The sequence below is a fragment of the Lactuca sativa genome, chromosome 8 (genome assembly GCF_002870075.4).
Source record: "Lactuca sativa cultivar Salinas chromosome 8, Lsat_Salinas_v11, whole genome shotgun sequence".
Lineage (NCBI taxonomy): Eukaryota > Viridiplantae > Streptophyta > Magnoliopsida > Asterales > Asteraceae > Lactuca > Lactuca sativa.
Window position 1 is genome coordinate 189,849,441 of NC_056630.2, and position 10,975 is coordinate 189,860,415.

General features: G+C 34.7%; 2 protein-coding genes across 3 annotated transcripts; one reads left to right on the forward strand and one right to left on the reverse strand.

The window, feature by feature from the left end:
• Nucleotides 1-506: 506 nt before the first annotated feature.
• LOC111921940 (uncharacterized) lies at nucleotides 507-7,094 on the forward strand. Of its 2 annotated transcripts, none has more exons than XM_023917514.3 (7): nucleotides 507-1,140; nucleotides 3,007-3,141; nucleotides 4,338-4,669; nucleotides 5,478-6,222; nucleotides 6,318-6,414; nucleotides 6,497-6,551; nucleotides 6,707-7,094. In XM_023917514.3, exons 1-7 carry the CDS (start codon nucleotides 630-632, stop codon nucleotides 6,767-6,769), a joined length of 1,938 nt encoding a protein of 645 aa, XP_023773282.1. In that variant the 5' UTR covers nucleotides 507-629; the 3' UTR covers nucleotides 6,770-7,094. The 2 variants fall into 2 exon arrangements, with proteins under 2 accessions (XP_023773282.1, XP_023773283.1); XM_023917515.2 differs by lacking the exon at nucleotides 507-1,140 and adding an exon at nucleotides 1,168-2,858.
• Nucleotides 7,095-7,333: 239 nt separating this feature from the next.
• Nucleotides 7,334-10,768, reverse strand: LOC111921939 (probable inactive receptor kinase At1g48480). Its single transcript, XM_023917513.2, has 2 exons — nucleotides 9,500-10,768; nucleotides 7,334-8,127 (listed from the first exon to the last, which is right to left on the reverse strand). The coding sequence occupies exons 1-2, from the start codon at nucleotides 10,719-10,721 to the stop codon at nucleotides 7,523-7,525; spliced, it is 1,827 nt and encodes a 608-aa protein (XP_023773281.1). The 5' UTR covers nucleotides 10,722-10,768; the 3' UTR covers nucleotides 7,334-7,522.
• Nucleotides 10,769-10,975: the final 207 nt, after the last annotated feature.

Below are 10,975 nucleotides of genomic sequence, written 5' to 3' on the forward strand. Positions count from 1 at the left end.
TTTAAACATTATACTGAATGTTTAACAATGATAGACAACACTTACTATATACATACATCCATTGTGAATTACAATGACAACAATGAATTATCAGCCACTACTAGTGAATTATCTAGTTCGAGGTCTTATATAACTAATGCAATGACTAATATTGCTATATACAAAGAAAGATTTATCTTTTTTGGTAGTCTTTTTTAATAGGCAAGATACTGTAATCTAATTTGAAACAGACATTTTGAGTAACCGAAAGTAACTAAAATGTTAGAATAACAATTTGATCGATTAACGATAACAAAGAGAAGACATTGAAAGCGATGATTGTCATTCAATTTTCAGTGTAAACTGTGATGACAATGACAAAAGTGGGAGTTTTAACTTTCGTTGAGCTTAAATTGTTTTATCATTTTGGACATTCAAAGTTAAACGCCCAAAAATAAAAAGTAAGAAAGTTTATTTTTTAGTCAATTATTTTTGTTTATCCTCTTCTTTTCAAGGTTTATGATAAGTGTCCAAAATTCCTTCCATCACTAGCCAAACACACCGTACAAATGTCCACTCTATCACTCTCTTCTCTTCGTCCTCCATCATCCCCACACTAAACCCTAGACCCACCTCCATTCCGTCAATCAATGGATCCCCGCCGTGCCCCTCGCACCGTCATCGACCCCAAAGTCCGTCAAGTCGGATTTTTCGCTCCACCTGACCGCGCCCAATCAGGCCCCTTACCTCAATCCTCCGATTCCCCCTCATCCCCACCGTTATCGGACATTTCTCCCTCCGGTAACTCAATCTCCCCGGTTATGATCCCACCTCCCCGTCATCTCTCTGACCTCTCCTCCCGTACCATTCCTGCGGGGTTCCCTCCGAATCGTTTAGTATCGCCGCTTCACCGATTCTCCGGTGAGTCCATTATCCCTGTTGGCAGTTACAACCCCTCGGAGTTTGCGTCTCCATCGGTCGCTGATTTTTTCGAGGATAAAAATGCACGGTCGCCGGGGCCGCGTCGGAGTCGTGGAGTTGGTGGGTCTGGGAAGTTCGCGTCTTCTTTGCCTGCCGGCGGTTTTGAGTTGCCGCCGGAAGTTAAACCAAAGAGCTTGACCACCGTTTCGGTTGTTAGCAACTTGCAACCTAATGTGACTGGTATGCAATCTTTTAGCTTTTCTCCACCGTTTATTGGCTGCTATTTCTGCATCGGTTATGTAGATTCTTACATTGTACATTGATAATTCCAATTAAGAATGAGTTATCTTTTCATAGATAGGGCAAGAATCGAAGGAAATGATTTACCAGAAAGGTTTAGGATGTGTTTTTGATGTGGTTTTGCTGCATGAAGATGTAGTAATCACTATAATACTGCTTTTTGTTTGGAAAATTCTTATTATTTAAGCAATTGATAGATAAAATAACTATAAAAAAAGTAATTGTATTCTACCATGTGATAATCCATTGTGTTTTCAACTACTATTAAACCGATTATGAGCAGAAGTAGGCTAAGATTGTATCTTTAGTATTTATTTTTCATCAACTATTAACTTATGAACATTTATACGAATGACCAAAAGATGTTGCCTTTTTAAAGAAAATTCCATTTTGAAGATATTCCGATGTTCCCAATTCACAACTTTCAAATCTTGTTATCTTTTCTTATTTTTTTGTTGTTTAATCAAGTGGAAGTTGGGACGAGGTATACAAGCATTAAAAATATAAATATTTTGTTGCAATTAGGCCTCTATTCATAAAAGATTGACTTTCTTTAATCCAAAGTGGCTAGGACTTAGGCTTCTTTTAGTTAACCTTCATGAATTTTTATACTTACAATAGTATATTTCTATTTTTGTTTAAAAAATTGACTTTCTATTCATAAAAAGATTGACTTTCTATTTTTGTAGCTTATAACTCTATATATCTATCTAGTAATTCTTCAATTAGACTGCATGACATGACCTGACATGACATGATAGATTGGACTATGATTCATCCTCATCATTGCAAATTGCAACTTTTGTTCCATTGACATCAGTTTCAGTCCTATGCACGTCAAACACAGTACAACTTTATCTGTTCTGTCTTGTTTTCTCCTGCGTACTTCACCATCATTCTAATAAAATATTAACACCTTTGATTATTTATTTTTTTGTCCGCTTTTAAGTTTGACCAATGCCATAAGTCAACATCCTTTTCTTTATTGCTAAACCTAACAATCTACTTTATGTAAACGGTTACATTTTTCCTAGAACATGTATAATAAATATTTGTTGCAATTATGAATTTATGATTTTCCTTCTACATCATTACCCATAAAAATGTCCAAATTTTCGATTTTCCATAGTCCAATATTACAATAATAAAAATATTAGATTCTGTGCATTAAAATCCATGTATGATCCTTTATTTTTACAATTATGATTTCTTTCATTTTCATTTCAACCGAACACCCCCAAATCTTTATGTCCTTCTGAGCTTCCTCTAAACCCTAACTCTCAAATCTGCAATGGATTCACGCCGCCCACGTGGGGCGGCATTTGTCCCAAAAGTCAGGCATGTTGGATTTTTTCTACCTTCGGACCAAAATACCCCTTCATCTTCTCCCCTGTTATCTGAACTCCCACCGGAAAATCTCCGATCTCCGGTGATGATCCTCCCTACACCGCTGCCCTGTTTTTCCGGTCAATGCTGCCCGATTCAGTCCACGGGCAGCAGCCATCCTTTGGATTGTAAGTTTAGTGGTGTTCAGGGAATGAGTCTTTTGCTTGGGGGTAAAATGGGAAATTTTGTTTCTTCTCCATCTAATGGTGGATTTGACTTGGCTTTGATAAAGCCGGAAACTTCATCGGAAAAAATCATAAATGATGTGACTGGTATGAACTATGAAGATTCTTTTTTATGTTTTTTCTTTTTGTTAAAAATGTTTAAAAGGTAAATATATGTTTTTTTTTTAAAACTATGATGCTATAATTGGAAAAATGAAGAAGATGTGACTTAATAGATGTTTATTTATATTTTCAGAAAAAGATGGAGATCAATCTAATGAGTCTCATGATGGACATGGAACAAATTCAAAGCCACTGAAAGAGAAAATGTCAAAGGCTGAAAGACGTGCTCTTCAGGAGGCTCAACGAGCAGCAAAAGCTGCAGCAAAAGGTGAGTTTTTATTTATTTATTTATTTATTATTATTATTTTTATAATCTTTTAGTACTTTATCACTTTTATTGCAAATCTAGCTTGCAATTATCAGTTTAGAGTGGTTGGAAAAAATGGATGATAATTCTCCTTTTATGATTATTTTGAGTCAAAATTATCATATTGAGTAAATATAATCGAAAGATGAATATGAATCTTCATGCTGCAATAATCACTTTGAATCCTTCCTCATTTGTATAAATAACCGAGTTTCCCTTTCTAGATCATATTTTTAATATTGTAGACTTGTAGTATGTTGGTTTTTTTAATAATGTGTGAATAATTTTTTTTTACCAGTATGTATAATTTGTTTTTACCTAAAAATAGTTTTTGTAAAAAAACATTAGTATTTAATTTGATTATATTTACAAGCATTAAGAAAAAGTTTTGTGAACAAGATATCAATAAAGGGAGAATTTGTCATTTATTATTATTATTTACATTCCAAATCCTTTTATATATTTAGAAACCAAACAGAAGAAATGTAACTGATTTTCATTCCAATTTTTGCCAATCAAACATATGACAAAACATTCTGCAAGGGTAAAACAGTCATCTATTCTCTTCAATTGAACTAGTTTCGCCCATTAGAAATTCTGTTTTGTTTTTGGTCCAAAATCCAAATGAACTGTCTAAATATGAATACATGACTATTTTACCCTTTTGTTTAAAAACAGGCCTATTTACATATGGATGGTTATTTCAGAACCATTTTAAATTTAACTCAAAAGTAACTGTTAATTTGATATCAATATAGTTTATTTATTATTATTTTTTTTAAACTGTAGTTATATCTAACACAATGTTCGAAACTCAAAACTCAACATAATATTTACTAACATCAAATACAACTGTTAAATTCCCATCCTTTGTTCCAAATTTTGAAACAAGCTAGAACAAAATTTCCATTTTTTTGAAAAATGTAATTAAAAGGGTCTTATTGTCTTAGCTTAAGTGGCCAACCTTTCACTTAACCAATTAAGTCCTTTAATTTCTATTAAGTAAAAAACAAAAAACCTTATATATAGCTATATGCATCAAAATGTATATCCATTAATCCCCATAAGTCAAAAAGAAACATCACCCAACTCTTGTTAACTCCATTACATGTCTTATAAAGATCCTCATCATGTGTTTCTCATGATTTTTTATCCAGGCGAAGGGAATTCAGGGTCAACAAAATCGGTCAAACCTTCAAAGGCTTCAGTTCAAAAGAAAGACAACGCCTCGATTGCAACTCATGAGAAAAGAGGTGGTGATAGGGCAATAGATAAGGATAGAAAGAAAGAGATCCCACATCCTCGAATGCAATTTGATGATATGAGTCGTGTGGAAAAAGCTAATAAACGTGCAGTGGTTAAACAAACCGAGGTTAGGAACCGAGTTGAGCTTTTTAGACATTTACCTCAATATGAACATGGAACAAAGCTTCCCGATCTTGAAAAAAAATTCTTCCGTCTTAATTCCGTTCATCCTGCAGTCTACAAGGTAATTTTTTAGAAATTTCATATATTTTTTTTAGTTCAATCATTTGTTTTTTATTTATTCATATTTTGTTTTGGTTGGTTTTGTATTCAATTGTTGAATTAGGGTTTTGGGTTTAGGTTATATGTTTTGTGTGCAATAATCGAAGGTGGAATGGAATTGAGCATTGTGGCGGAATGAAATTTTGTTTATATAATCTTCAATAACTATTTTTTCAAAAAATATAAAAATTTCGGTTCCATGGGGGAGGGGTATATCGGTGACAAATATTTTTTTGATTATTTGAAGGGTTTTATACAGAAAAGTCCCATTATTTTGGGAATTTTTTTGATAAAGTCGTAATTTTTTTTGAACATAAAAGTCCCGATTATTTAATTTTACACGATAATCTGTCATTTCTTGTTAAAATAAAAATAATGACTTTTTTTGTTAATTTGGGCACAATATTAAACAATCGGGACTTTCTGTTCAAAAAAATTCCCAAAATAATAGGACTTTTCTGCATAAAATCATTATTTGAATGAATATAATTATATATATTTCAAATGACATGGAGGTATGTAATTTATTTGGCAATATATCTTTATGTGATTAAAGTTAATTTTTACAAACTAATATCTTTTTCATTCTTTATGAATTTAATTCCATATACTTTCCTTATCGTACATAACCAACATCATGTTTGAACGGCCCCTTCCATTCCTTCAAGCCAATCAAACATGATAAATTCCATTCCCTTGCTCATTCCATTCCATTCCTTCGTAATTCCATTCCATCACACCAAACAGACTAACAACTTTTTTTCTACAAGGTCGGATTACGTTACTTAGCCGGCGACATATCCGGCGGAAACGCGCGTTGCATTGCAATGCTCCAAGCCTTCCAAGAAGCCATAATGGAATACTCACCACCACCGGAAAAAGCCCTAAACCGTGACCTAACCACCAAAATCAATAGCTACATCTCCTTCCTCATCAACTGCCGCCCTCTTTCCATCTCAATGGGAAACGCAATCAAATTTGTCAAAACCCGAATTGCAAACCTCCCATTAACCCTCTCAGAATCTGAAGCAAAACAAAATCTCTTATCCGAAATCAACCATTTCATCAACGAAAAAATCCTCTTAGCAGACAAAGTCATTGTTCGCCATGCGGTCACCAAAGTTAGGGACGGAGACGTCCTTTTAACATACGGATCGTCTTCCGCGGTTGAGATGGTGTTTTTGCGGGCCCACGAACTCGGGAAAAAATTTAGGGTTGTTGTAGCGGATTCGCGCCCGAAACTTGAAGGGAGGTTATTGGTTAGGAGACTTATTGGGAAGGGTATAAGTTGTACTTATGTTTATATAAATGGGATTTCTTATATCATGCATGAAGTTACTAGGGTTTTTCTTGGGGCTTCTTCGGTTTTGGCTAATGGAACTGTTTATTCGAGGGTGGGGACCGCGTGTGTTGCTATGGTGGCTAATGCTTGTGGGGTCCCGGTTATTGTGTGTTGTGAAGCGTATAAGTTTCATGAAAGAGTGCAACTTGATTCGATTTGTTGTAATGAACTTGGTATGGTGTTCAATGTACTTTTCTTGCTTTGTTGTATCTATACGTTTATTATTATTATATATATATTTTTTTTGTTTTTTTACTTCAAATTGTAGGGGATCCGGATGCTATAGCTAAAGTTCATGGTCGTGAGGAGATAAATGATTTGAAGGATATTGCAAATGATGAAAACCTCCAAATTCTTAATTTAACGTGAGCTCTATTCTATTGCTAAATTTCAATTTTCATTCATTATGTCAAGTTGTTGACATTTTTTTTATATGTTTTGTTGAAGGTATGATGCAACGCCTTCGGATTATGTCTCAATGATTATAACAGATTATGGCATGGTGAGTTTTTTAAAGGTTAAATGCAAGAAATAGCAACGTACTTCCATTGTTTTTTTCTTTTTTAATCATAGCATCTTACTTTAATCTCTTCCTTTTACAACATTGTATTTTTGAAAAATCTATCCAACTATTTGCAAATTTTGTTTTTTTTTCAGATACCTCCAACAAGTGTTCCTGTGATTGTGCGTGAATTCCGCAAAGAACAAATATGGATATAAATTAGCATCCGTGTTTGTATGTGACTGAAGAATGAGAATTATTCAGACTTTTTTTTTACTTTTTTTTTTTGGCGGCAAATGGTTTAGGTTTTTTTTTTTAGGTTGGTTTTAAAGACAACCGGACTCGTGAAGAGTGCGAACTTCTGCCTCTCAGAGCTTTGGTGTTGACTGTTGAGTATGTTGTGATCTTTTGACTCCTGTTGTGGTTTTGACACCTGTTGTGGATTTAGGTCAGTGATAGAAATTTAAAGTACTACATTTTTGCCGCGGATTATTGTCTGTTTGGATTAAAAGCTTTTTTAAATCGAGACTTTTTAGTACAAAATGGAACTTTTACTAATTATGTCTAACGTAAGTTATTTTTTTAACTGTTGCATAAAGTTTCATGGCTTGATTTTTTAGGTTTTACAAATACAAGGATTTTTGGTTGATTGTTTTAAAAACTTCAAATAATGAATTGATCGAACGTAAGTTTGATTTCAACAAGTCTATATTTGATTACTATTATACGTTTATATTTGTATATGCAACTAAGAGCTTGGATAATAAAAAAAAAACAAAATCTGATTAATTAAACATTTTTATTGGGGTATTTCATTTTGATAATACAATTTACCCACAAAATTACATCATACAAGGAAAAGAATATTGCTCTAGTAAATATCAACCAGAAAATAATACAAAAAAACAATATGAATAAACAAACAACAAACAATACAACAATTTTCAAAATGACGAAAATACCCCTAACTGTCACGAGTTGCTCACGATATCACTTTCTGGTGTGTGTGCTTCTTGCGATCCACTCAAATGACAAATCTCCTCAATCTTACTAGCCACGTCATCCATACATGGTCTCTTATCTGGGTACTTAGCTGTACATTCTATTGCCAGCTGTAACATCTGAACCATGTCATCTTCAACATTTTGATACCTCAAAAGCTCAAGATCAAAAACCTCGGAAGTCCACTCTTCTCTAACTACCGATTGGACCCACCTTGGAAGGTCAACCCCTTCTTCGTTATTTATCGGGGATTTACCCGTGAGTAATTCCAATAATAAAATTCCAAAACTGTAAACGTCTGCTTTTTGAGAAACTTTTCGGATATCGGTCACTTCAGGTGACCGATATCCATCTACACGGGTCGGTGCCATGGCGGGACCCACGAGTCCCGCCAGGCAAAAATCAGAGACCCGTGACTCGTAGGATGGAGTTAGGAGGATGTTTGATGATTTTATGTTTCCGTGGGAAACTTTTGGTCCTTGTGAATGGAGGTATGTGATACCTCGGGCGGCTCCTAGCGCGATTATGGATCGTGTTTCCCAATTTAATGGCTTTCGACCGCCTCCACGGTTGCCTGTTATGTGACAAAAAGTAGGTTAAAAACAAAGGCTAAATGCAAGAAATAGCAATGTACTTTTAGTTTATTTGTTGGGTTATATGAAAGAAAGTGTGACTTGCTTTTATTGATTTTTGTTTTAGCATTCTACTTTAATGTCTTCCTATTACAACATTGTACTTTGGATGGAACTTTTTAGTATGATATCTAATAAGAAAAAATGGGAGTATAATGCTATTATTGGATTTTCCAAACAAGTATAGGCTATATTTGGATTTTCAAAATGCATTGCCTTAATGAGAAATGTATTGAAATTACAAGGGTGTGAATGTGTAATATAAAGAAATGAAAGCACGATTCTATAATACACAGATAAATATAAGTGCAATGCTATTTTTTGCAATTAGCCCTTAATGTGTGCATTATAAAATCCTTTCTTCATTTCTTTTTGTTACAACATTGTATTTTCATTTTTTTTTTCTTATTAAAGCACTACACTTTTTAAAAGTCAACCCAATTATAGCATTATACTTTTGTTTTTTTAATCTTATTAAGAGAATATACTATGAAAAATCTACCGAACTACCAAAGTGAAAATTACTCTTTATTTGAATAAAGATAGATTTATCAAAGTAAAATACTCAAACATGACCCTTTGTACAATATGCAAATATATATAGGAATTTTGACCCATTTACACCTACCAATGACTCATGTGGTTTACAGTTTAGTGTTAAATACAAGAAATAACAACATACTTTCATTTATTTGTCTATACTTTCATTTCATCTTACTAGAAAAATTTATCTACATATAAAAAATATTTTTAAATACAAAATAATTTTCACTAGTATAACTGAGTAGATTTTTCAAAATACGTCCTAATAATTTATCTTTTCTGGAAGTACAATATTGTAATTAGGTAGATTTTTCAAAACTATAATATTTTAATAAACAAATAAATGAACTTACGTTGCTACTTCTTGCATTTCAAAACTATAATATTTTAATAAACAAATAAATGAACTTACGTTGCTACTTCTTGCATTTCAAAACTATAATATTTTAATAAACAAATAAATGAACTTATGTTTCAAAGTCAAACAGGTAAAGTATAAAAAATATAGTTTTAAACAAAAGAGGCAAATGATATCCACCCGTTTGCCAATTCACCAGAAATGATTAATCCAGCAAATCCATAACACATATGAGAACACAAAAATGGATCTAAGATCTGAAAAAGACAGTTGAACTGCACATATTTTCAATTTTGACTAACAAAATTCCAGATTCATGATTTGTACGAAAAAGATCCGTTTGAAAAAATGAATTTTGAAAAAAAATTTAAGAAGAAAAGCATGGAAAAAAAAATGAAAGAACTGATTTTTACCATGTAAGAGTGCAGAAAGGCTTCCTGTGGGCATGTAATCACAAACAAGAAGCTTCTCTTCGCCATTAAAATAGTAAGCTCTCAAAGGAAGCAAATTCTCATGATCCATTTTCCCAACACTCTCAATTTTCTCTTTCAATTCCTTCTCCGACATTGTTACATCCCTCAATCGCTTCACAACCACCGTCAGATCCACCTCCAACGCCGCCTTGTACGCCGTCCCAAACGTCCCTTTTCCCAACACCTCCGCCGACGCTCGCAATAAATCATCCAAATCGAATTTCCTCTGTTTTTTACCTCCGCCCAGAAACACTAGTTTCTTACTAACTTCCCCGGATTTCGCTTTTCCACCACCACCACCCACCGCCGCAGTCAACGACGGAAATCCGCTGCTAGAACTGTCGGCATTCTCGTGTGGAATCTCAATTTGCATTTGCTTCACCTCACCCACATCCTTCGATTTCAACTCCTCATTTTGATTCCTTTTCTTATAACACAAAAAGAAGAAGATTAGCGAAACTAACAGAAGAATAAACAAAGATCCGATGACAATTCCCGCAATGGCGCCGCCGGAGAGTTTGTTAGATGAACTCGACCCGGTATCTGACCCGTTACAAGCTTCAACCGGACTCCCGCAGAGAAAATTCCCAGAAAATTCGGATTCTGGGAAACCCACGAACTTTGAAGGTATTTCACCGGTTAATTGGTTGTTTGACACATCAAACTTAGCTAAACGAGTCAAATTATTAACAGAAGAAGGAATGGGACCGGAGAAGTTATTTCCGGCGAAGCTGACACGAACGAGATTCCCGAGCGACGAGAATAAATCCGGAATAGGACCGGAAAAGAGGTTGTCTTGGAGGTAGAGGTTTCGAAGGTTTGTAAGTGAGAAGATATCGACGGGAAGTTGACCGGAGAGGGCGTTGTAACGGAGGGATAGAGTGGTGAGCTGGGTCATGTTGCCGAGTGTGTTTGGTGGGAGGTCGCCGGAGAGACCCATTCCGGGGAAATGGAGCTCGACGACGCGGTTTGTTTGGTTGTCGCAGACGACGCCTGGCCATGTGCATGGCGTGGCGGGTTGGGAAATGTTCCAGAGTATGGAACGGCCGCCGACGGAGGAGCGGATGGCGAGGATGGCTGATCTGTCGGCGGAGAGGTCTGGTTTAACGGCAAGAAACAGCGAGAAAAGAAGAAAGAGAATGGAAGGAGCGTGGGACTTCATGATGTTTAGGGGGACAGAGACAGAGACTGATCACAAGTGGATATTTAGAAGAGACAATCTTCCTCATTTTATGATACGAATATAACAGGTTGTGTTTAATTATTATCATTATTATTTTTTGATAAAACTAAAAGGCTGTCTTAAGTTCTTAAGTTTGTTAATTGCTAAATTCTTTTTAAAGAAAAACTAGATAACTAATATTTGAATGGTCGTCATTATAATAACTAATATTTGAATGGTCGCGGTTATTTATA